This window comes from Diadema antillarum, unplaced genomic scaffold (genome assembly GCF_040938485.1).
Source record: "Diadema antillarum isolate AM-2024a unplaced genomic scaffold, OU_Dant_1.0 scf00000046, whole genome shotgun sequence".
Lineage (NCBI taxonomy): Eukaryota > Metazoa > Echinodermata > Echinoidea > Diadematoida > Diadematidae > Diadema > Diadema antillarum.
The window spans coordinates 470,628-496,528 of NW_027270935.1; the positions used below are offsets into that span (position 1 = coordinate 470,628).

The 25,901-nt window shown below is 38.4% G+C and overlaps 1 protein-coding gene across 1 annotated transcript in view; it reads right to left on the reverse strand.

The window, feature by feature from the left end:
• Window positions 1–20,616, reverse strand: part of LOC139715305 (serine/threonine-protein phosphatase 2A 56 kDa regulatory subunit epsilon isoform-like) — an 82,906-nt gene extending 62,290 nt beyond the window's left edge. Inside the window, exon 1 of the mRNA XM_071626885.1 lies at window positions 19,460–20,616. Within this exon, the coding sequence (XP_071482986.1) occupies window positions 19,460–19,604 (145 nt within the window). The 5' untranslated portion in view covers window positions 19,605–20,616. The remainder of the gene's footprint in view (window positions 1–19,459) is intronic.
• Between the last annotated feature and the right edge of the window lie 5,285 nt (window positions 20,617–25,901).

Below are 25,901 nucleotides of genomic sequence, written 5' to 3' on the forward strand. Positions count from 1 at the left end.
TTAAGTACAGCGGAAAACAGAGTAAATTTGCATGTGCCGTTTACAGCATTAGCTTGATTTATTGTCAACTCCTGTTTTATTTCCTTCAAGTTTATACTGATCCATGGAGTAGTGTGGGGATGTTTATTCACTTACAGAATACAAAGGTGACCCAATTATATCATACACTACATTATCCCTTTCAGGGATCAGAGATCATCTGTACCAAACTGTGCAGTCCTGAACAACCTACATTATGAAGCCAGAGCTCTGATGGTTTGTACAGATTTCTTTTTAAAGGACAAGTTCACCTTAATATACATAAGGATTGAGTGAATGCAGAAATATTAGTAGAACGCATCAGGGAAAGTTTGAGGTAAATCAGACAATCCGTTCAAAAGTTATGAATTTTCAAAGTTTTCTGCATACATTGTAGTCACAGCCGGACGAAAAGACTACTTCAGTGTATGATGTCACATGCGTAGAACAACACAAGGAAAAAATAAAGAGAATCTCACAAAATGACATTTTTAACAGAAAGTACACATTCCCTTGACTTGTTACTGATGTATGCTAATGGTAATATGTAAACTTTCAATGATGTGTTCTACTATTATTGTTGTATTCACTCAATCCACATGTATATGAAGGTGGACCTGTCCTTTAACAATTGCTGTATAAATGTAAATGGTAAATGCATCTACACATGAAGTTTAAAGAATTGGGATGGGATGGGATAGGATTTCAAAAACAAAAACTTAAAAATAAAAATTCAAAAACATAACTGAACTTTAAATCACTATGTTAAACAAAAACAAAAACAGATCAAAACAGACAGAGTAGAAAGAAAGAAGAAAGAAGAAAATGCTTTGTGCTGTACAGAGTATTTGTCACACACCACACCAGCCCAAGACCAGTCACGACTTGCATGTTAAAATGGAGGCTCCTAGTTCGACATGCTCATGATGTATAAATTTGCATGAGAGTTCCTGCCAGCCCTCCACTTGTCACTTCACATGAAGTTTTCTCTGGCTGTACAGCGGCCGACGAATGATCCTCTACTCCAAGTGTTAGGCATGACAAAGGCTTCAAATCAATAAATAGATGGGAAATCAACATGCTGCGGAAGCCCCAAACAAGAGGGGAGATGTGCAATCACTGATTGTACATATGCATACGAACCATTTGCTGAATTTGCTGCACAATATGGACAACACACTGTTTGAGGTCTTAAAGGTTGTTGCATGATGATCATATCTACAGCATCTAACAACCAATTGTTACGTACATTTTACTATAGGGTATTGGCTGGCTGCATCTCTGTAATATTGGATCCATATTCATATTTGTGCCATGCAGTGGGATTCCATGTGGGCCTATATTGTTTTAAGCTGCAAAATTGATGTTTTGTTTTTTTATACCTTTGAACAGTTCTATATTATTCTCTTTCAGAACTCTTATTCCATGTACACTATTAAGTCTTCTTTCAAGGTGGACCCTTCAAAATTGTAAAGCATTACGGCTTCATATTGTACTTTGGTCATATTTTATGAAATCATGCATCATAAAAAAAAAAAGCATCTGATATGGTGCAATGACACCCCTACATGTAGGTACACTTTGGTAATACATTTTGCCATCACACAGTTATCAAATAGTTCACTTGACCTTCACATACATGAAATTCATTTAACCCGTTGAGGACGAGTCCCAAGTGTACTTGGGCTAGTGTCAATGGGAAATGTGCGTTGTAGTAAAATCAGTCCATCCTCAACAGGTCAAATTCATTCAAATTAAATCCTGATCGATGAACAGACTCTGACATACAACACTGTTCCAGAAAAGTAAGAGTAAGTAAGTAATATCAGCATATACATTGTAGACACAAGTATTTATAAATCTCATATGTAAATATATGAAATAATTCATCTACAAAAGGTATTTGAAATTTTAATACACGATAGATTTTGACACTTTGTAATTGACCATTTCTGTAATGTATTCAAATTCTATGCAAGCTTTGCACACACAAAATTGCCTAAACAACCACAAAGCTTGCTGAAGGCTTGCCCTACATTTTACCTAGCAACAACCGATGAATACAAAGTGAATTCCTGTCTAAGAAATCTAATGGGGGAGCAGGTGAATCAGATGGTCTGTTACTGGGCTGTATGAAAAGAAACATCCATGAAATTTGATGCACTTCAGAAACTATCCACTGAGTCATCTTCAACAGCAGGTCACTGTGCAAATGAATACGGAAGTGCTGCGACCTAATGAAAATATACTTGGCAAAGCATATTGCTCAGCTGCCTACTTAATCCTTCATGAATGACGCAATAAGTTGCCCTGCACAGCACGTAGTACACGGAGAAGTTGCTGGGGACAATGCTTTCTTCTTAGCAACTGCATGATAGTTCAGGTGAAAACTGGTCCTGCACTGACCCCTGGCAACAAGCAACATGGGCTAGGACACACTGTAAAATACAGCAAGACCGCAAATGATGTTTACGATAGAGTTACAACTGTATGCATACTTGTTTTCAGATAGAACGGACATGTTATGAAGATAAGGTAGTGCAGTTGTACCCTAGTATCAACTACAGTGTATGCATACAATTGCACAGAATGAGGCACAATTACAATCACACACACACACACTCTCTCATGTACACTACACACAAAGACACAATAAGGCAAATGCTGGAAAGACATTCACTGTACTCCATCAAAAAGCAATTTTTACAATGTGTAAGTGTACATGTATGGTGAACAATGGCAATGACTAGCATTTTTTTCACGTAATTCACATAATTTTTAGAAGCGCATCTTTGGCATGAGACATACATTAGGTACACTGTCATTTTTTGTTTTTCTAGAGACAGGTTTTTTTACTTGTATCCCTCACTCAGCTGGCCATAATACATTATTCTGGCTTTATTTGCCTGTAAACATACCACATGCCACTGAATAGATGAGATGCAAGAATCTGGTTCTGCAGTCTTTAAAATGTAGGAAGAAGAGTCAGTGACACCAAAAAGTTAAGAATTGCACCTAGATAGTGGGTTTGACCCTCATTTGAATGCCACAAACCATACGTTGTACAGTAGTTCTTCCATGGGAGGAAAAAAAAAACCCAGTCTAATCAGCCACATGAAAGATTTGTCATTCAAAAGTTCACATCTTCTCATTTCTCTTTACAGGAGTAAAAACTCTGCTAAGGATAACACTCCTGATTAGTTTCATAGTACCGGTATCACATCCTCTATGAAAATCAGACAACCCATTCAAAAGTTATGAATTCTTGAAGTTTCTGCTCAGTCACTGCTGTATGAGAAGACTACTACAGCTTGTGATGTCACATGTGTACAACGATACAAAGAAAATTCAACATATTTTCACTTTTCCCGCATAATAAAAGAACGCTTGACTCGCCTCTTTCAGAAGGCAGGGGGAATAACATTACCCTTAACATACATGTACATCAGTGACAGGATGAGGAAATGTGCAATGTTTTCAAAAATTAAATTTTGTGAAATTCTCTTTATATTTTCCTTATATCGTTGTACGCATGTGACATCATACACTGTGGTAGTCTTCTCATCCAGCAGTGACTGCAAAGATAATAAAAATTCATAAATTTTGAATGGATTGTTCAATTTTCCCCCACACTTTCACTAATGTGTTCTACTATTAATATTCCTGCATTCACTAAATCCACATATGAAGGTGAACTTGTTCTTTAAAGAAAAACTGATTGTCAATGATACTTTGCATTAATTGCAACCCTTGTGTGTGATTTTGGTCCAAGCCACAATGCCATGCACAGCTTATGAAACAAGATGTAAGTATTGGTGTAGGCCTACCTGTACACACAAACTTGTGTTATGCCCATACCATCTGAATAATCAGGTGAGAGTAAGCCTATTCACAATGACCTTGCATGGTCAATTGTTGGATAATGGACTGTGAATTTTTCATTGTGTGCATACTTGTACATGTGTGATGTAGAATATTTCACTGTCAGTATATGTGTATAAGCACACTGTCTGGGAGGCTCCAGTGTAGTTACTATGGTAAAATGTTATACAAAATATAGACATCTACCCCCTCCCACTTACGGTATATGGTGTACTAACCACAGTAATGGCTGATGGCTAGTATGGTAACTGTTTGTAAAACTTTCGTTCAATAAAACAGGAACAATGTTCAAAGAACACAGGGCAGTTAACCAGTATCTATTTATGAGTCATTTGTCACAATGTCATACCCTTACAGCTTCTGTATCATCAAGGAGGTGAGATGGAGTTCCAACTGGCTGTAATTATTCAAACAATAATTGTCAGTTTTCTACTGATGCACATAGGAATTCCACAGGTGCATTGTGTCTTTGATGATAGGGGTTCAATGCCTACATTAACATAATGTTGGTTTATACATTTTGCTCGTTTATACGCATGTACTAAATGAAATGAAATCTCACAATAATGATAAAGCATATAAAACAAAGGTCAATCCCATCCAGAAGTGCAAAAGTGTAAACTAGAGCTGCATCATGTGAAAGTGTTTAAAACTGTACCCTCCTGGAAAGCCAGTTTTCCACTTTTCTATATAATTCCAACAAATAAAACTGATATTGAATAATTTTCAAGTAAAATTCTCCATTAATAAATATATCAAATTAGTGCCCAGGCATGCCAAGTCGAGTATCTTTCGCTATCATTTCATTATTTTTTGTGCAATTTCTATTATTTATCCCCCTGTTTTTTATAAGTAGGGATCATGAAAACTAACTGCATGTACCATCATGAAGACATGAAATAATTTATATCTTCCTCAGAAAGTGGCTGGTGATTATGCAATGAGACACAAGTCAACTGTCTTCCTGTCTGCATGGCAGATCCAGTTTGGCACATGCTTCAAATATTTTTGAGTGGTGGCATTGAACATGGGTTCAAAGGAATTGAGACAGTTGTGACTCCATTCTCTTGAACCTCCTTGGTGTAATACTGAAGGTCGGGTAATGAAAATGCATAAATTGAGAAAACTGTCAACATACAGACATGTAAACAAATTGCTAATAAAATTCTCGCATAATAAAAGAACACTGGACTTCCCTCTTTCAGAAGGTATGGGGAATAATATTACCCTTAAAGATAATAAAAAGTTTTGGTACCTCAAAAGTTTCCTTGAATTTCCTTGTCTTAGTTTGTGTTTCAGGTTAAAGTACCTTTCATATAACTAACACTGTGAGACTTACTCGCCCCAAAGTGCTCTCATGTCTTAGTAATCATGCAATTAACTGCGACCAGCAGCCCCATACGCATAGCGACCAGCAGTCCCATACGCATAGCGTAATCAGGCTTCGCATTGTAGCATTCAGGATCATGACAGATTTAGTATCGCAGGATAAATGTCAACTTAAAATCCCAAAAATTCTTCAATTTGAAGACTTACCAATTAAAGTGAAGTATTGAAAACAGGCTTCGGGCAACATTTGGTTCTGCCTATAGTCCCTTTCTGTTCGAATTGATGACTGAATGTGACTCGGTCGAGAGGACCTTGGGAGAGCTACCATACACTGAATACTACAGCCAGTGCATGTGAACACATCACATGCGCACAAATTTCAAATCCATCAACGGATAAGATGTTTGTGTGCGCATGCGCTGGCCGTAGTAGTCAGTGTAGTAGCTCTCCCAAGGTCCTCTCGACCGAGTCACATTCAGTCATCAATTTGAAAAGAAAGGGACTATTGGCAGAACCAAATGTTGTTCGAAGCCTGTTTTCAATACTTCAACTTAATTGGTAAGTCTTCAAATCGAAGAAATTTTTGGATTTTAAGTTGCCATTTACCCGCGATACTAATTCTGTCATGATCCTGAATGCTACAATGCGAAGCCCCATTACGCTATGCGTATGGGGCTGCTGGTCACAGTTACCTATGCGTACAATGGGCTGCACGCTGCTGGTCGCAGTCAGTGGTTTCGTACAATATTTATCGACGCCGTACGGCGACGGCTCTGGTACGAAACCATTATTGCATGATTACTAAGACATGAGAGCACTTTGGGGCGAGTAATTCTCACAGACAACGTACTTTAACGTGAAACACAAACCAAGACAAGGAAATTCAGGGAAACTTTTGAGGTACCAAAACTTTTTATTATCTTTAACATACGTCAGTGACTGAGGAAGTGTACACTTTTTTCAAAAAGTAAAATTTTGTGAAATTTTCTTTATATTTTCTTTATAGCGTTGTACGCATGTGACATCATACACTGTAGTAGTCTTCTCATCCAGCAGTGACTGTGCAGATACTTTAAAAATTAATAACTTTTGAACGGATTGCCTGATTTCCCCCAAATTTTCACTGATGTGTTCTACTAATATTACTGCATTCACTCAATCCACATGTATATGTGGGTGGACTTGTCCTTTAAGGGAAATCAAAATATTTCTAGGTATTTGTACATCACACATTAAAACCAAGAAAATGAAAGCAACTGTTCGTCATGTGATGTCAGATGCAAGGACTAAGATCAAATTTAGCGTTTTGGCAAGTAGGCCCTACATTGTACAGGGTGTTACAGTTACACAGCCACAAGTAACATGTCAGTTGCTCTATTTGGTAATAGTCAAATGTTTACTGAAACTGGTTACTGAAATGGAAGTATGAGATTTCTCAAATTGATTTTTCTTGATTGTTTGATCACTTGATGACATTTTAATGAAATATCTTAAAGATGTGACTGTAAAAGATTGGAGATGAATAGACAGTGATAAAGGCCAATTACATGTAGGAGTGAAGTTTCCTGAAACATTGGTTTGCTATACAAGATGGCTGTACATGTAACATAATAATCTAGCATGAGTTTTGTATAAAGTACATTGTGCATAGTTACTGTATATTAAAGTAGGTCAATCATTTTTTTTTTTTTTGAAATCAGAACAGCAATGACAGCCAACAGCACATTCATGATTTGATTTATTTCTCACTATCACAGAGGACTGTGCAAGCTTAATTACACGTACATGTACATGTACAAATGTAGTTTGCTGTTGAATAAGGGTACGCTGATACACTGTCGGCTAATATATCGCGATCAGGCACTCCTTGAGAACTTACATGGTAACATGGCTATATCATATGGCAATATCACTTTATTCTACATGACTCCTCACTTGAGTTTTGTCTTGCAATCTGGATGAACCATTTTTTTCTGCTGACAATACGGCAACATCAGAGTTGTGCCCTCATTGCGACTGACAGGAAGTCATATCCTTGTGAACGTAAGGAAATGCATAGACCTACCATTGTACATGTAGGCCCTTTAAAATGCAGACATTATCTCCACAATACACCACACATTATGGCAATGAGTAAACCTTTTTTCATTCGACAACAAAATACAAAGTGGACTACCACACTGTTCTGTATGTCAGCTGTAAAAACACCTTGCAATTATAGTCTGGCCATATCTTGTTTGTCTCTTTCCTATAACTTCATAATTAGTGTTCATGACCTGCTTCAACAGAAGCAAATTTCTGTCAGTAGCTTCCTTACAAAGGCCTCAATACGCGTGTGTAGGTCTATTGTACATACATGCCATGCTGTCTGCACGAACCATATCAATGGATGTCTAAATTCCGCTACAAAACTGTACAGCACAGGGAAAGACTTACTATGAGTAATCTTTGGGGCCATGGGGAAAAAATATCATCGATGCTTCTTATTTTTAGATTATGAATCTAAAGCCACATTTGATGCTTATTAAAACATTTGGCACATACTGTCAGCAGGACTTACAAGTGCATCTCTGGACATACAACATTTAAAGAGGGCCTCGAGGCTATGGAAGACTTTTGTTTATCTAGTTCTGCTCTTAAAAAAAAAAAACAGAAACAGAAACAAAACAAAAACATGCCAAAGAATAGATATATCGCTACGGCGACTGATATGCCTCCGCCATAATGCATGGTTCTCCTACAGTTGTAATAGGTCTATAGTACAATGTCTTGACAATGTGTGATGACAGTTTCACACAATTGGCAAAATATCAAAATGACAGGTTTGACACAAATGTGTTGAATGTTCACTCTCCTAGAACTAGGTTCAATTGGATGAATGATTAAAATGTAAGAGTGCAGGTATTTGGGGAACTGACGATTTTTACTTGACTTTTGACCCTTTTATAAGTTTATGCATTGAGTAATTTTCAAGGTATTGAGAAAAAGTATAATTTCAGTATCAAATGGGAAAATAGCATCATCTAAACCTGGCCTTTGACCTTTGACCTCACAGTTCCAAAGAGAATCACTGTTAGGTTGAACATGCATAAATATGTAAGTTTCATGATGATACCTTGAGTTACTTTTGAGATATATGAAGGAAAAAGTGCAATTCAGCACTTTCACTTGACCTTTGACCTTTTGACCTTTGACCTTTTGGCAAGAAACTTCCCACAGAATATATATTGGGTAATACACGTATACATCAAGTTTAAAAAAAAAACCTTCAGGCATTGCATAAATATAAGGAAAGTAGTGATATTTTGAGGAGTTGACCTTGACCTTTGACCCCCTGACCTTTGAACCATGACCCCCAACTTCCCTAGATAATCACTGCCCATTGGAACAAGCATATATACTAAGTTCCATGAAGATACCTTGAACCTTTTGCGAGATATGGAGAAAAACATGAATTTTCAACCTTTTTTTCACAAAATAACCTGTGACCTTTGACCTTTGACCCCGTGACCCTAAAATCCAAACAAAGTTTTATCCCCCCAGGATATACCCTCATACCAAGTTTGATGTAAAACCACTTCACGGTTCTTGAGATATCGACAAAAACAAAACGGGACGTGACGGACGTACGTCCGGACAGACGGACGGACGACCCGAAAACATAATGCCTCTGGCCACTTCGTTGGCGGAGGCATAAAAATCTTTAGCATGGCTCCATGCATGACTTTTGTCTGTTTATGTGTTTTCATGTAATGCATGGCTTCAATACCGATAGCTTCTGAATAATCAAGTCTAATGAATTGATACTGTTAAGGGAGCTTCTGCTTCTGGACGAGAGCCCTAAATGGACACAGATTGTAGAGACTATGCACGTACAATCTATGCCGTTTCATCTCTTAGCAATTTCTAACCGACAGAGGTGAATTAAGGAGAAAAAAACAACAAAAAACACTGTTTAGCTCTCTTACCCTCATTTGTCTTGCCCCAGACTTTCAAATGCGTAATATGCATAAACATGAATTTAGACAGGTGAACCATTTTGGCAGACTATGCTTAGTTGTTCATTTTGTTGATGAATAAGTGATTGTTGCAGTTCTGACGAACTGACCCCATATACACCATGTGGGACTAAGAATCCGATATAACCTTGCGATTCGATGATGACAACCAAAGCTGAAAGAATGAACTCGGAATTGAGGTTCAAAATCTATAAATTTCAGTAAACTACAAATCTTCGACCTCATTACTTGGGTTCCAAATATTGGAAATGTGAAAATCACTACTCTCAGAATCAGTACTAGTACCTTACTTTATTGAATCACTTATGAACATCACATATTTTCAACGATACAGGGAGTTTTGAGCAGCATGACATCCACAGATTGTATGTATGTATGTACATGTATGTTATTGTTATTGTTATTATCATTATTATTATTATTATTATTATTATTATTATTGTGCCTTGAATATTGGCTACAGCTCAGGCATGAATGTGCAACTGTATGATAAGGCATTTCCATTTTCAAGCATGATGGTTGCAACTGGGTTCAATATAAATCCATCTATGATGCATAATTGTATCAAGGAATTATCATTAAGAAGAGTCAATCTGGCAAGAGAGTGCACAAATGTTGTCCTTTTGTGGAGCTGGTAGGAATTTTTGACATGAAAAAAGGTGTGACATGTCTTCATGAGTGGTGTATCTGTCACATAATAGCAAAAGGAAAGTCCTTGTCTGGTGGTACCCTATAAATTTCCAACTGGAAATGTGTCATCTGACAGCTACATGAAACCAACAGTTTATGGGCAGTCTAGAAATCCAGTGAGCTATCTCTATTGTGGGGTACATTAGAAAAGCAATGTTGCCCACCTGTCGATAGACTCATAAGTTTATACTGCCCTATACAGCCGCTACGTATGACACCTTGAGCACCCCCACACTTCCATCTTTTACATGCTGTGTCACTTTGAATTTTTGTTGCATTTCTAACAAATAGTGGCAGTTGAATCCTGAACAAGGAAAAGTAGAAATTACGCGGTGCGTAAAATATGTCCCCGCCGGAAGTAGCATTTAGTATCAAAGTGTACTATATAGGTCAAAAGATCAAGGTCAAAGGTCAAAGAAGTCAAAGGTCAACATTCTGTGTAGAAGTTTTGAAGCCCTCACCTAGTGCCATCACATAAAGCAAACGGAATCGAAATCGGGTTAGAAATGGCGAAGGAGTAGCATTTTGTAGCAAAATGTACAATACAGGTCAAAAAATCAAGGTCAAAGGTCAAAGAAGTCAAAGGTCAAAATTCTGTGTAGAAGTGTTGAAGCCCTCACCTAGTGCCATCACATAAAGCAAACGGAATCGAAATCGGGTTAGAAATGGCGAAGGAGTAGCATTTTGTAGCAAAATGTACAATATAGGTCAAAAAATCAAGGTCAAAGGTCAAAGAAGTCAAAGGTCAAAATTCTGTGTAGAAGTTTTGAAGCCCTCACCTAGTGCCATCACATAAAGCAAACGGAATCGAAATCGGGCTAGAAATGGCGAAGGAGTAGCATTTTGTAGCAAAATGTACAATACAGGTCAAAAATCAAGGTCAAAGGTCAAAGAAGTCAAAGGTCAAAATTCTGTGTAGAAGTTTTGAAGCCCTCACCTAGTGCCATCACATAAAGCAAACGGAATCGAAGTCGGGTTAGAAATGGCGAAGGAGTAGCATTTTGTAGCAAAATGTACAATATAGGTCAAAGGTCAAGGTCAAAGGTCACGACTGAAATTCTGTGTAGAAGTTTCAAAGCTCCCATGTAGTGCTATCATATAAAGCAAACAGAATCAAAATTGGCTCATAAATGACAGAGAAGTAGCAAATTGAAGATTTTGATCACACACGGACGCACACACGGACACACGGACACACGGACGGACGGACGGACGGACGGACACACGGACACACACACGTACGGAGCCCGTTTCATAGTCCCCTGCTCGAACTCGTTCGGCGGGGACAAAAATGTCCATGTAAGGGAGACCATGCATTTCTCTCATTTGCCTTTCTCTCACTTCTCTCACAGCACATGTTCTTCTCTTTATCCATACTTGTGATTATGAACCAATTTAATGATATACTCACTGGTACCTTGCCTTTTTGTCAAATTTGTACCAAATCAATGCAGTTCTGGACACATTTACACACAGGACAGAAGTGGACATACTGTATAGAAAAACCAGAAGTGCCCCTATGGCAACTGGTATGCTTCTGCCAGATCACATTATTCTCCCATTAGGTCTACAGTACTTACATGTACATACATGTACTTGTACACAAGTTTGTATTACCAATGTGAGGCGAATATTTCACATGACTGGCATAAGGATTATGCCCAGCTGTAATCATTATTTGGTAAGTATCAATTTTCATGATGGTACATACTTTGAGCCACTTTCGAAATATGGAAAACAGGTGAAATTTTAGCATTTTTACTTCTTAACCGTTTGACCTCTTAGCCCAAAGCTTCCCCCTACATACTAACCATGTGGCAATACAAAATTGTATTTTACCAAGTTTAATTACCCTACAAGTGTATTACAATGTACATCCACTCATTTCCAGTGTATGGAGAAAACAGTGTTACGTAATTTCAGCATCCAATAGTATAATTTTAACATCTGTCTAGTGGCAATTTGGGTCTGTAAATACTCAAGAGTATTTTAGTCCTAGTTTTGACAGAAGCTGGGGGGGGGGGGGGGGATCCTCTGTACCAGTGCATAGACCAGAAGAAACAAAACAAGATGGTGCCACTGAACATGGAGGCATTGCTTGCTTAAGCACTGATCACATTATTTTATGCATTTACTGTAGCATTCACAAAGCATTCAGTATCTACTAGGGGTACTGTACAACAGTAGGTATTTTACACATACACTTGTAATTAATACAGTAAGAGTGTACACGTATACCATAGTCTACATCTCGTACAATGGATATGGTTACATGATCCTATTCAGTATAGTACACATAGGCAAAGCTTGTAGTTTCTAATTATTTAGGATACGGTAGTCAAAAAGCGACAGTAATATTGACACCGACAACGTGTAAAAGACAAAGTTCTCTCTTAGTCTTATCTGTCTTACTTTCACGTACACACAATGCACTAAACACACATGGCGCATGCAGCTCAATTCTAACTGAGACTGATGGAGAAGAAAATTGGGGAGTGGATCTCATCTTGACCATAGTCACGCTAGTGGAAAACATAATTGGAATAAGACACCTGCTGCCCTTAAACAACATTCTACTCTTTTTACAACTTAGATTAAAATGACTGAAAACCTGCAACTACAGTGAATGTGTCATATTAATCCAACTGACATCTAGTAATAGTGGCAAGTCCTAGTTATTACAAAATGGGTTGACAAATGTTGCCAATCACAAGGGCTGAAATAAGTCACATGAGTACTATTTATTTTCTTCCTAACATGCACAGGCATGCAAAAAGTGTGCAGCAAAAAAAAGTATAAAGCACATACCTGGAACTCACTAACGGCACAATGTATACTGTACTTTTAAGCAGCATGCATGCAGTCAGCAAAGAGTGCGCAATCACTAACATTGTGTTTCATACTGTAAAAACACCTAAGTTTGTGTTCGGTGTGTTTGTAACATTTCTTTGGACACCTTGTCTTGTAAACTATTGTACTGTATACGCTATAATTTTCGCGTACATAAATTTTCGCGAATTGCCGCTGTCACACATTTTCGCGAGTGGTTAAATTCGCGATTGGGGGATCAGAGAAAATATGAAGTGGCAAAGAAAGTGTGAATTTTCAACTTACTACCAAATAAGAATGATACTAGTTATACACTGCATGAAAAAAACTTACCAAACTCTGTGAACTAGTAAGTTAGAATTCAACATTTTTGAAGTGGTTAAGTCCATCGCGCTAGATTTCTGACGAGTGGTCCCCTTGCGATAATGGATTGGCTCTCTGCAGTATTCCTAAGTAGATGTGAACGTGCTATATGTACGTAAACAAGCTTAGCCAGTATGGTCTGTTCGGTAAGCCGTAATGTTCGTATCATCAAGGCAAGGGATTCATTTTGGAAGGTAATATTTTTGTGTGTTATTAATTTCGCGAATAGCTCCCGACTCGCGAAATTCGCGAAAATAAAACCCCCGCGAAATATATAGCGTATACAGTACAAGTTCTACATGTAGCTGACTGGTGTTCACCAATGAAGGTTGATGAAATGAATGATGGAGGGGGGGGGGCATAAGGAAGTCTTGCCCCCTCGGGCATACACAATGTCATGAAATATTGTAAATACCCACGAGTGCGCTGCATTTCAACTATAAATACACATTCTCACCTGTGAGTTACAACTTTATGTAGTTGTACGGGATACATATCATTAGTGAATACATTTTTCAGCAATCATGTATTTTACAGGGACATGTTGGTAGCAATAGCTACCTAATCAAGCAGTGCATGTAAATTCAAGTACTGGTATCTACGGTACATTGCATTAGGCACCGCACCACAGCTCCGGTACTGTTTTGCATGTCTACAACTGTACATGCATGTGTGCAGGATTACTTGCAGGGGTCGCACTTAACTTTTTTTTTAACTAGCCAGGCGGACTACTTAGAATCAATTTTGACACTGAAGCAATATTTTGGCTAGCCAGACGGACTAGTTACTTCAGAATTTTATGATTTTTAGCTAGTCCGACATGATTTTGGGTGGCCAATGGCCAGCGGACCATCGCCAATTTCGAACCCTGACTTGTAATTGTGTGTGTGTGTAATAGGCACACTTATGGTGCACTTTTTGCTCTTAAAATGCACATTTTCATGTGCCTCCTAAGCGGGGACAGCGTATCTGCAGTGAGACTCAACTCATCAGTGCTTCATCTACAGGTGTAGACCCTATTAGAGTTCAAATAAATTAACATTATCTCAAGTCAGGGAATCACTACTTGTAATATCTAACCTAATCCAAAGTATGTCCACAGTCCTTGGCAGTTTTATTCTTTGAAAATAATGGGAATAAAACTTATATTCTGATCCTGTCTGGGTTTTTTTTTCACGTCTTTTTCAGTAAACTGTCCACAGGCAGCAACATACACGTACACTCACACGATCCTCCGTACACACACACACACACGCCAAGCCTGCTTGAGTACCTGTACATGCCAATCCGTCATGGCAGCTACATTAGTTACATTGTACGTTCAGACGGGAGCCCTTAACCTCGCAGTTAGGAAACTTCGAGGTTAGAGCTTGTAGTTAGGGACCGTGAAGACGCACTCGTAGTTAGCAAACCTCGAGGTTTGCTCGATGTTTCGAGCCACGAGAAATCTTATGGTTAGCGCTCTAACCACGAGCCGCGGGGGGTCCCCACTCGTAGTTAAGTACCGTGTGGACACAAAAAACAACGAACTCGAAGTTAAGAGTGACCTCGCCGTAAACTCCAGCCCCCACAATTTCCCTCTGCTTCCGGGTCAACCTCCCAAACGTACACCACAAATACACTACACGTGAAAAACCTATGACGCACGACACAACAACATCATCTTTTATTCCCATGCGCTTCATCTCTGAAACTGAACACGTCGAACTCGCTACTGTATTCTATATTCTTCTCCGACGCTAAAAAAAAAAAAAAAAAATTCGACGAATATCTTCATAAAGGCATAAAGTCATCAGTGCAGTGCTATCTCTGCATACCATGACAGAGAAAAAGAGTACCTGTAAGCGAGTCCGACAGGGTTGGACTAAAGAATAAATAGACGCCTTGTTAGCAGTGTGGGCTGAAACTTCCGGTTTTGTGGTTTTAACATTGAGTGGGACCCACTCGTAGTTACGGAGGGCAGAAGCTTAACCTCGAGGTTTCGTAACCTCGAGGTTAAGATTCGTCGTGTGGACACACGTCGTAGTTAGGGGGCAAGAGCTAAACCTCGAGGTTTCCTAACCTCGAGGTTAGGGCCTGCCGTCTGAATGTAACTATTGTATCAGGAAGATCTCTCCCATATGTACTGTCCTTGATCGTAACATCACCCTCAGACTTATTCATGCTTTTGTCATGTCAAGACTGGACGCATCGCTTCTTGGTAGCGCATGTGCGAAAGACATCGCTAAGCTTCAACAGGTACAAAACATACACCTGTAGCAGCAAGAATCACAGAGAGAGCGACCACACATACCAGTAGTAGTACCACACTTCTCCTCAGAAACCTCCACTGGTTCCTTGTCTGTACGCGGGTAGAATACAAAATACTCCTTCTCACATACAGGTGTACAGAGCACTCACTGGTGAAGATCCATCCTACATATCTGACCTCATCCACGTCTACACACCTCCTCATGCACTCCGATCATAACACCAACTACTTCTTCAAGTCCCCTGCTTCAACACTCAATACTATGGCTAAGTTCTTTCTTTGTCATGGTACCTACCCTCTGGAACAATTTACCCATCTCTGTCCGTACTGCACCAACTCAAGAGACTTTAAAAACTAGACTAAAAATGAATCTATTTAATCAATACTTTTGTCATTCATCTTAATTTTTTTTAATTATCATTTGTATTGCATGACTTTTTCATTGTACTGTTATCTTACTAGGAATGGTTGTAAAGTGCATAGAGACTTCAGTGTAACATGTGCTATATAAGCAGAATGTATTATCATTATCATTATTATTGGGTTCCGGCCGTGGCGGCAGCAGGTGTATGAGAGAAGTGTTAAAATATTACTAGAGTAAAAACACCATGTTTGTAGCAGGCTTTGTACAGGGTGCCTATTTGTGGCAGGGGCCGTTTTATTTACTGATGAAAAGGCCCAATCAGGTGTCACTTTTCATAATACTTGCGAGTAATTCCTCCTTGTGTTCTAAAGTGGGACTAAGCACATAAGATGTTCATTAGCTGTTCCACTAATGAATGAAATAGGGAATAGGCACCCTGCCGCAAACTGGGTTGTTCACTGTAGATACATGTACATTATGCCTACATGGTGTACTGTGTAGCTTTGCCGATCGTCACTGCTTTGTGGTGGCTAGCTTTGTACGCAATGGCATAAAATTTAGCAACCTATCTTGTCAAACAGCATTCCATACAACAACAAAAGCCTGCCAGCTGCTCAATGTGTGGTGGTTCGTGGAATGCCACTTTGGCACATCGGGTTGAGACAGATACATGTAGGTCCAAGATAGATTGCCCATTTTTCTTTAAAGCTTAATGTTTGACGAGAATCCTTACACTTTTATCATCATCATCGTCATCATCATCATCTGTACGGGAGTGTAGGTAGATCCTGTCAAGTCTCCTGGTCGTCAGCGCTTGGTAGCACGAGTAACAGTCTATACCAAGCGTGGGCGTGGATGTCAGACAATTTCAAAACGTTTGTCTGACCAGAACGTGTCTAAACCATGTTTGAAAGAATCTACTAGTGGATGTCACAAGTGATGAGGGCAAACTGTTCCATGATTGGATGACTCTTTTGCTAAAACAGTTGCTGCGGATGTTCAAACGACAATTGATGGCAGATAATTTGAAGGGATGGCCTCTCGTTCCACGATACTGTGATTGTACAAAGACACTGAGTCATTGAGACACCCTTTGTGTTAAGTTGTAATAGCCACAAAACATTACATATTCATACTTTCTACCTCAATTTTACATAGAATTAATACTCGCATGAAATAGATCAATATTGCTTGGACATATATTGGGCATTATGTAGTGAACCATTACGCACTGCCCACGGAGTAGAATATGCATTTCTGACCGCAAAACCTGTCCATCTGCAAATTGCTGCACTAGTTTTACATGTAAATTCAAATAAATTTAATCAACGTGCTTCCTTGTGAGATCAGCATGTGTGCAATCTCTGGTTGTCTGTTCTGATAGTGTTAGATCTACACTTAAGCCCCACTCACACCTTTGCGGTTTTACATAGCTGCGTATAGCTGTATTAACCAAACGCAGTCTTAACGCAGCACTCCATGGCAAAATATTCTGTAGCAGTCACATTGTTGCGTTGTAGCTCGTATATTTCTTACAAAATGATTGGCTACCGTTGCCTTAGGTTGCTTTTCCCCTCGCTCCAGCTCACTTTTGCTCGTAACAGTACGATTCAATACGAAGATTGCAAGCCCCGTTGCGTGTGTACCTCGTTCGCCACTCGTTCGTTGCTCGCTAGCAGCTCGCATTAACTCGTCTCTCCTCGTTTCACTATTCATCCACTCGCTTTAACTAGACTGTTGCTCGTTCCGGCTCGTTCTACTGCATATCAGTTCGCCCTGCTGCATACAAGCTCGTAGAGAGTTGCGCTGGTATGTAAGTTTTTGACAATGTTTTACACTTAGTGGGGGGCACAAAGGACTTTTTGGTTCAAATTCTCCCAAAAGCACCAAATTTGGTACACATGTTGCCCAAACCATACTGTTTCGGTTTTTGATGGGCGCCAAGAAGGGCGCCCCCTCCAGGGCCAAATCCAATATGGCCGCCATCTGAAATTCAAAAGTCACTTGCATTGTTTAAAAATGGTAAACATTTCACAATCATTTTCAAAAATCTGTATTAAAGATTTTCTGGGTCAATGAAATCGATTCTGATGTTGTTTTCATGGTCTGAAGTCAACTTTCCTTATAGGGTCACCCTAAATATCGCTTGGGGTCAAGACATTATTTTCATAACAGGTTGTTTCAAAATGGCTTGCCTATGGTCACTACATAGCAGGGATGACTTGCTAGTAATGCTAATATACCTGCAGTTGTTGAGGAGTGAGCAGGAGCATATTACTGCTTTGAAAAAAGACACTTTTCTGCAATACATATGCATGGTAATACAATTCGAGATAAACAGGATTTTCCACAAACCTACAATAACAGTGGGAAATTCAGTTAGAGGTGTTTTTAAAAACTGATATGTTTGGATCTGACGTTGCTGAAAGCACACAATCATTACAAAAGCTTCATGATTTGATAAGTATGTTGTGTTTGTTATGTCAACTAAGTGAAATTTAATTATAAATCTAACTAGATTTTGTATTCACAGATATATACGCAGTCATAGCGAGCTAAAGTGAGCAGCATCGAACAGGAACGAGGAGGAACGAGGTAAGATGGGGATGAACGAGGGGGAGCGAGCGACGGACGAGCTAGATTCGCAATGTAGCAAGCTACATCCGCAACGGTCCTTGCTAATGCAAGCAGAGTACCAGGAATAGGGTGCGGTGATGCGAGCTAAAGCGAGGTAATGCAGACTAAAGCGAGGGAAGTCGAGGTGAAGCGAGCAGATATCGCAACCATACGCAGTGAAACGCAGTTCAAACTAAAGCTGCGTTGTCGCTCATCCTTGCTTGTCCTTGCTCGCATTAGCTGGTTGCCCCTCGGCTTAGCTCGTATGAATTTTGAGCTTGCGTTCAGTTGCGGATGTTTGAAAAAAAATCAAACTAGCAAGCTAGAACGCAAAGCCTCTGCGTTAGTCTGCATATTGACCTCATATTAGCTCGTTTCATTGCATAGTACTACATTAGACGGTGTTAGGCAGCGTTAGACTGTGTTCGGGCAATACACAGCTGAACGCAAGCTCGAAACGCATAGGTGTGAGCTAGGCTTTTAGTTGTACACTCCAGCTATTGTTGTGCATGTGCTGCTTTGAGTGTTGCATGGCACAGAGGCGAGACCATGTACACTATGTCTACAGTGTGCAGACGAAGCATTGAATTGTCACTTTTGAAAAGTTGTTTCTAAAAACTTTTTTAAAGCCAAAATCAATATCATAACAAAGCAAATATGATCTACAATCTTCATTAGATTTAAAGGTAATTTAAGTCTGAGTTCTAAGAGTTATGAATTTATATAGAAACATCTACCGTAGTTATGGGTAAACTCGGCCTAGCGGGTAAAGTCGGCCCCTAGCGCGCGCATTACAAGTAGTTGTACTGTGCGTGCTGGGGGCCGACTTTACCCGCTAGGCCGAGTTTACCCATAACTACGGTAAATTAGTTGTATGTAGAATCTAATCTACAAAAATACAAAATCTCTTGCTGACAAGTCACAAAGTTTTTAAACAGCCACTGCATGCTGCATACTGCACTGGCTTTATTGATGCAGCCCCTGTGAGTGGATGCATGGAGGAAATCTACTCTTTTCAGAGATTTGCCTGAAAATTTGAAGGCAAGTCTTCTAGAACCCTATACGCAACTTCATTTATACAGACTGATGTGTGCTCACCTTTCAACAAAGCCAAGGGCTGGAGTTCTATGTTGTTACTCAGACGATACTGAGACGACCCCTGCGATTTCTTTTGCTTCCCCTTGCGTAAAGACTTTTTGGCAAAGGGATCAATCTTGTCGACTGCAGTAGACCCTGATGACATTGTGGCCCAACAAGATGACAAAATTGCACTATGTTCACAGTTGAAGGTGATGCATTGATGCGTTTGAAAATTAGTGTCGTTGCTGCACCCCTTTGTATGAATTCACTGAATGAAAAGTTGAACTTGTGGAACAGCTCAACACTGTTGTCAGCTTGAAAACACTGGTGGTGGGTGGTGTGGGGTTGGGTTCTTCAACCCTAACAACAACTGTTTAACTGTCCGAGACCTGCCCAGACAGATGGTGAATGAATGCACATGCACAGCACTGACATTCAATGGAAGGAAAACTGTGGTTCACTTGCTGGCTGGGTTGATCAGTGATAAGCTAAAACAGTTTGAGACTCACACTTAACAATTTAGAAAGATTTAGACAAAAGCAAAGGAAAAGAAACCTCACAAATTCCTGACTCCCAAGTCCACATCAGCAGCGAGAGGAATCTAGGTTCTAGACTATTGACTCTATGTCTAATTTCACAGAATTTCATAGGTGGTCTGCTTCAGCCGAAGACTTTTCAGATGCTCTTGACGTCATGAGAAATGGTGTACGATAACTGTGAGTATTTGATCACCGATATGGGGAAACCTCGCCAGTTTGAGGGTAAGATAAGATCGAGATGTATTCTCACGTTGATTTCAGATGCTGGGTCTGCGCCTTGATGTAAATAACTACGAAAGAAGGGCAAAACGGCGAGTTGGACAGGCGTGTGATTTTCTCCAAAATCATGATAATCGTTCCGATGCGCTCATGAAATCGCTTGGTCAATAATCCATGAAAAATCCTTAAATTGTTGATTCTTTACTAGCAGGCTTGCCTGCCTTGCAGTCTCTCAATGCACCCTTTCGTGAATAATACAGCTCCCGGTACACAGATCGCCAATACACCTACAACATGCAATGCACCACCGATGAACCACACATTACACACACTCGCACACTCACGACGACCGCAGATGAAAGTAGGCAGAGAGGTACATGATCGGGCGCCGCGGAATTATAATCTGCATAGACTTTGCATGTGTTACCGCAGATCGGTACCATTGCGAGTTTGGGTTGCTAGCCTCTCTGACCTGATGAGTGGTCATGTGATAGAAATTGTTACATTTCATTGGTCAATTCTGCGAAGGTGTACGATGGGCGACTGTTTTCCGAACTGTAGAGGTCGCATGACTAAATCTACTAGTATCTTCTCTGTAGACGTATGTTCATAGTTCTCGTTCTTGAAAAGAAGACATCCAGAAACTGGAGTAATCCAAAGAAGTACATAATATATTGTTTCGATACAAGAAATTGAATTATATCACTAATAAATATTTCTCTTGGGGTGTTTCTAAAATATTTTCCTTATGATAAAGAGATATTAAAAAAAATCTTCCAAAATCAAGATCAGTGGCAGATCCAGAAGGGGGGCGCACCAGGCAGGCACCCCTATTTTTTTTTTAAAACAAAAGAAATAAAAAGAAAAAATGGGGGGGGGGGGGGTGCGTGCACCCCCCCTTTAATTTTGTAAAGGCGCCTCCTCTTTATGGAATTCCTGGATCTGCCCCAGAAGATAGTCTCTTTGAATGGAAGCAATGCATCAGTCTAAGTAATAGATTAGTGCTAAATGAAATGTAATTTGACACATCACAAGACAATCACTATTATTGTATAAATATCTGGAAATCAGTTACTTTGTGAAATAGGTCTTCATAATTAAGAGCATTGCAATTTGAAATAATCATATTTTTGTCTCTGTTAAAAAAACCCAGGAGTTTATAGACATCCATTACAATATATATTTTTAAAGTTATTGTATGCAATTATTTCCTGTGTTCAAGAATATGAGAAAATGTTATTCATATTCAGCAACATCATATTAGTCCCATTTTGAATGCAATTATTTCTTGTACTCCAAAGTTGGCAACTTTCTCGCACATTTACATAACATGTGTCTATCTGTCTACCTATCTACAATCAGAACTGTGTTATCGGCTATGTCAGTGACTGGTGCCCGTCTAGATAAGCCATTTGGCCAGATACGTGTATGAGGGAAACAATGTTTACAGCTCTATGTACATGTAGCTGCTGATCAGTGGTAGCCAAAGGTGGTGTACACCGCAGCAGTGGTGTTACCTATGTTAGCCTATCAAGATTATTATCCATTTTTTTTCTACGGAAAATGAAATAATTTAATGAAAATTTATAACACGTTTCTGTTGGGAATGTTACAGGTTAAGTGCAAGAGTTTTGTGGGAGTTTTTAACAATAATGATAAACCATTTTTATAGAGCGCAAATTACATTTAAGTCTCTAAGCCCTTTTTTAGAAACGAGAAAAGACAGATACATGTATAAGAACACACAAAAACAAAAGAAGAAAATTACGTATATATCAACCGAAAACACATCATTAAACAACTTACAGAAAAATGAGTTTTTAGTGAGTTTGAAATCACCTTGATTTATATTTTTTTATGTCTTCACTGTGTGAACATGTTTGGATGATACAGAAGTCCAGACGAGACATAGCCGAACAGTCGAGGTTGAACTGTATCTATGTAACATTTATACATGCAGTGTACACATGTATTCAAGTATAGTCAGCTTTCCTGAAATGCTCAACATTGCAATTTAAAAAGGAAATTATTGCCAGAAATCTGACATTCCCATCATGTCACGGAAACCCATTGTGCATTAGGTACACTATCACATCAGACCAAAGAAACTCACTATTACAACAGTGTAATCAGATTCAGTAGAAATTCTTTATTCATAATAAAGATTTTATATTCATGGAGACAGTCAACATTGCCATTTAATATTTTGCTATTCTATAGCTAATGTGCACTGTGCAGCAAATATATGTTTTTCATAACTATATGTGACCACATAACATATTTTCTTTATAATAATGACCACAGATTCATATTAATTAGTGGACCTCTCTTTTCACTAGCAGTGACAGATTCCCTAGAACAAAATTATTCATGCTCTAAGATTCAGACATATCAATTATGCCATTCATGCCAACTTCTGCTATAAATAAATGCAATTTCTCAGCAACATTATTATACTATAACAGGGAATAATGTTTCCATTTGCACCTTAGTAACAAAGTCTTAAGTGAAACAATTAAGGGCAAATGTTGTTATTCTTCTTCAAAGACAGTGAGATTGATTCAAATGAAGTCTAGTACAACATGCAGTAGGCAAATGCAACTTTTGGATATTGTTTTTCATATCTTCATATCTTCTGATGACACTATCATATACATTGCACATTTCTTTTTCCTTTAAGATGGTAGAACACACACTTTTAAATTCTATAATACAAGTTGTATAAGCATTCTTTTGTCTTTTTCGGCAAATGAGAATAAAGCTGGACTAACAATATGCAATACGACCAGATATTGTGTAGTAAACAATATAAACACATACCAGTAGTACTATACGAAAAAGAAAATGTACATGTAACTGAGAGACACAATGTATCATAAAAGGAGGGGCATAGTAAAGGGTATACTGCTGACCTATCGTTGTGCAAGTTGGAGTATGTATTTTATTTGGGATTTGAGTAATGTTTTTCATTCATTATCATAGTTTGTGCATACAGTCTGGATAATACTACACTGAAGTTGAATCTGCGTTAAAATTAAAAAAGAACTGGACCTTCTCACCAAAGTTTTAGATTGCAAACTGAGTTACAATCTTTCAAATCAGACAGCTGTCCACACAGACAAATACACCAGCACAGAGAGAATATGCCTTCAATTCATTGACTTTGACTGTATGGGATAAAAGCAAAACTGTTTGTATGAATGGCAATTACATTTCTTATTAATGTGAAGTTGATGCATGCTCTTCAAGCATTGACCAAAAGTATTTGAATCCATTTCACACCTGGACTGTGGGCAAGTTGGTGCAGTTGGTATGAAATGCTTGCCAACTATTCAGCCAACACAAAACTTAATATTTCCTTGCTGTCTTCCACAAAGTGTTTGTCCTCTTATTGTTTCACCTTTGCTGCATAGAGCATCACAACAGTGCCAGAAACATGACAATGACAACATGTAGCATTTTTTAAATTCAATTTCATTGAAATAATGAAATATTTAGCAGTGTGTTCCCCAACTGTGACCTACAGGGAATTTTTACTCCAGTCATATGCGTGGCAAGGGCAAACAAGTCATTTATGGTTCTGAGCGCAGACTACCGGTATGTTACATGTCTGTACTTGTACATGCTCCAACTGTGAAAACAGTGCATGTTCATGAATCCAATGCATACCAAATTTAATAAATCTGCTGGCTCAATCAAAAAAGTGGAAATAAAGAGTTCTCTATGACATCGTGAATAATAATAGACTGTGAGCCCAGTATAAATCAGCCTCAAATGTTTGAGATTTTGTTAGTTGATTTTAAACACATTGACGATGCCACAATTCCCACCTAATGTGCCGAAACAGAATAAGGCATATGCCATATTTTGCTGCACTTTTATCTTTGCAAATTGTGAAAGTCAGCTGATTTCAACAAAATGACATCCACATGATATCACACTATCATAATTGCCACTATACAATTAATGCAATGTATATTTTCTCCAAGGCAGAAATCTTGACTGTGCAAAGAACTTGCTATTGATAATACACGTCCACTTACTCCTCATTCCATCAACGTACTTCTTGATCTTGAATTCAGCTACTCTTGAACTTCTTAAAGGTCCTGATTTGCAAAATACATGTGTTGTGTTTGCAAATATATGACAAATGCAGTATAATTTGCAGTGTCTGAAGTCACATCTAACTCACAGTCATTCACTTTTTAAGAATACTAACCAGTACTAGACAAAATTTGTATCACTTGCATCATCCAACACTAGAGCACAGCATGGTAGTTAAGATATATAGTAACAGGAATAAGGAGGGCATATTATATATATATATATATATATATATATATATATATATATATATATATATATATATATATATATATAAACAGTCAATTGACCTGATGATTAGACAGTTAAAAATTCTATGTAGCCATAGGACATGTTGAATAACAGCATTACAAAGTTCAGTCAAGGAATCTAATATTAAAAATCAAGATTCAAAGGACTTGACAAACATGCACACATACTGGTAACAAAATGTACAGTTTTATCTGATAAAACTTGTTGAAGCCAAATTCTGAATTGGCTGGAACAATATGTCATACAAGCGTATTTATAAATGCTTTTGAATAAGTCTCATATAATAACATCTAAAGCTAGTAAATAAAATATCTTTTTTAAAGATATATACACATAAATATAAAACATCAAACATAAGTATAAAATTTATATCTGCAGCTAAAATACAAACTTTTATATTAGATTTACTTCATAATATACGGCCAGGATCTTCTCACTCCAAAGACAATGAAGCCATAGTATTGTCCAAGAGGGAAAATGAGGTGGCATCATTTGAGATGTATTGGAAAGCAGCCTCACTACCACTAGACTTCTGTGATGCTGTTTCCTTTGTATTGCTTAAAAGAGTTATCACTGACAGCTCCATCAAATGCCTCTAATTTTCACACTCTAACCTTACAGGGAAGTCCGTATTAGAAAGTAGCATGGCTGACTGTGATCCTGCAAGGTGAGGCCATTACAATACAATATATTGCACACGATTCAATACACATTTACAAAACTAATGTTTGACTGTAGTAAGTTTGGCTCTGGAATTGTAAGAGAAATCACCCAAGGCCTCGAGTCAGTGAAGGCTTAAAGCAAAGTCTATGAAATACTGAAGAAATTGTCTCCAAGGGGCTTCATAAGATAGCTATAAAACGATGATGACATTTACTTACATTATATTATCATATCATTGCCCTAGCAATATCAACAATTATACTTTTTCCCCTCAATTCTGGCGCAAGGGTATCCATGCTGTCATGTTCTTGCACAAACTGTCTCACAGGAACAAAATTCCAAACCATCATAGGTACTGTACAGACAATGTGATACAACTGAAGATGAAATAAATTAACAGCACCACGTCAGCAACATAACAGCCAGGTGATCACAACATTTGTTTTTCTTTTTACCCTCATAGGATCTCATTAGATGTCATATGCCTACAAAATAAGTGTTAGTGATCCTTTTTAGTCCAATCTCACAGAATGAGCCAAAGTTATTATTTTCCTGCTTTCGCTTTCAGCAAATTTTTGTGATTTGCGGGGGATATCTCATATCATGCAAAAACAAAAACTAATGATCCGAGAGGATACTCTGATCACCTCGAAAAAAGTAAATAAATAAGAAGAAGAATGATA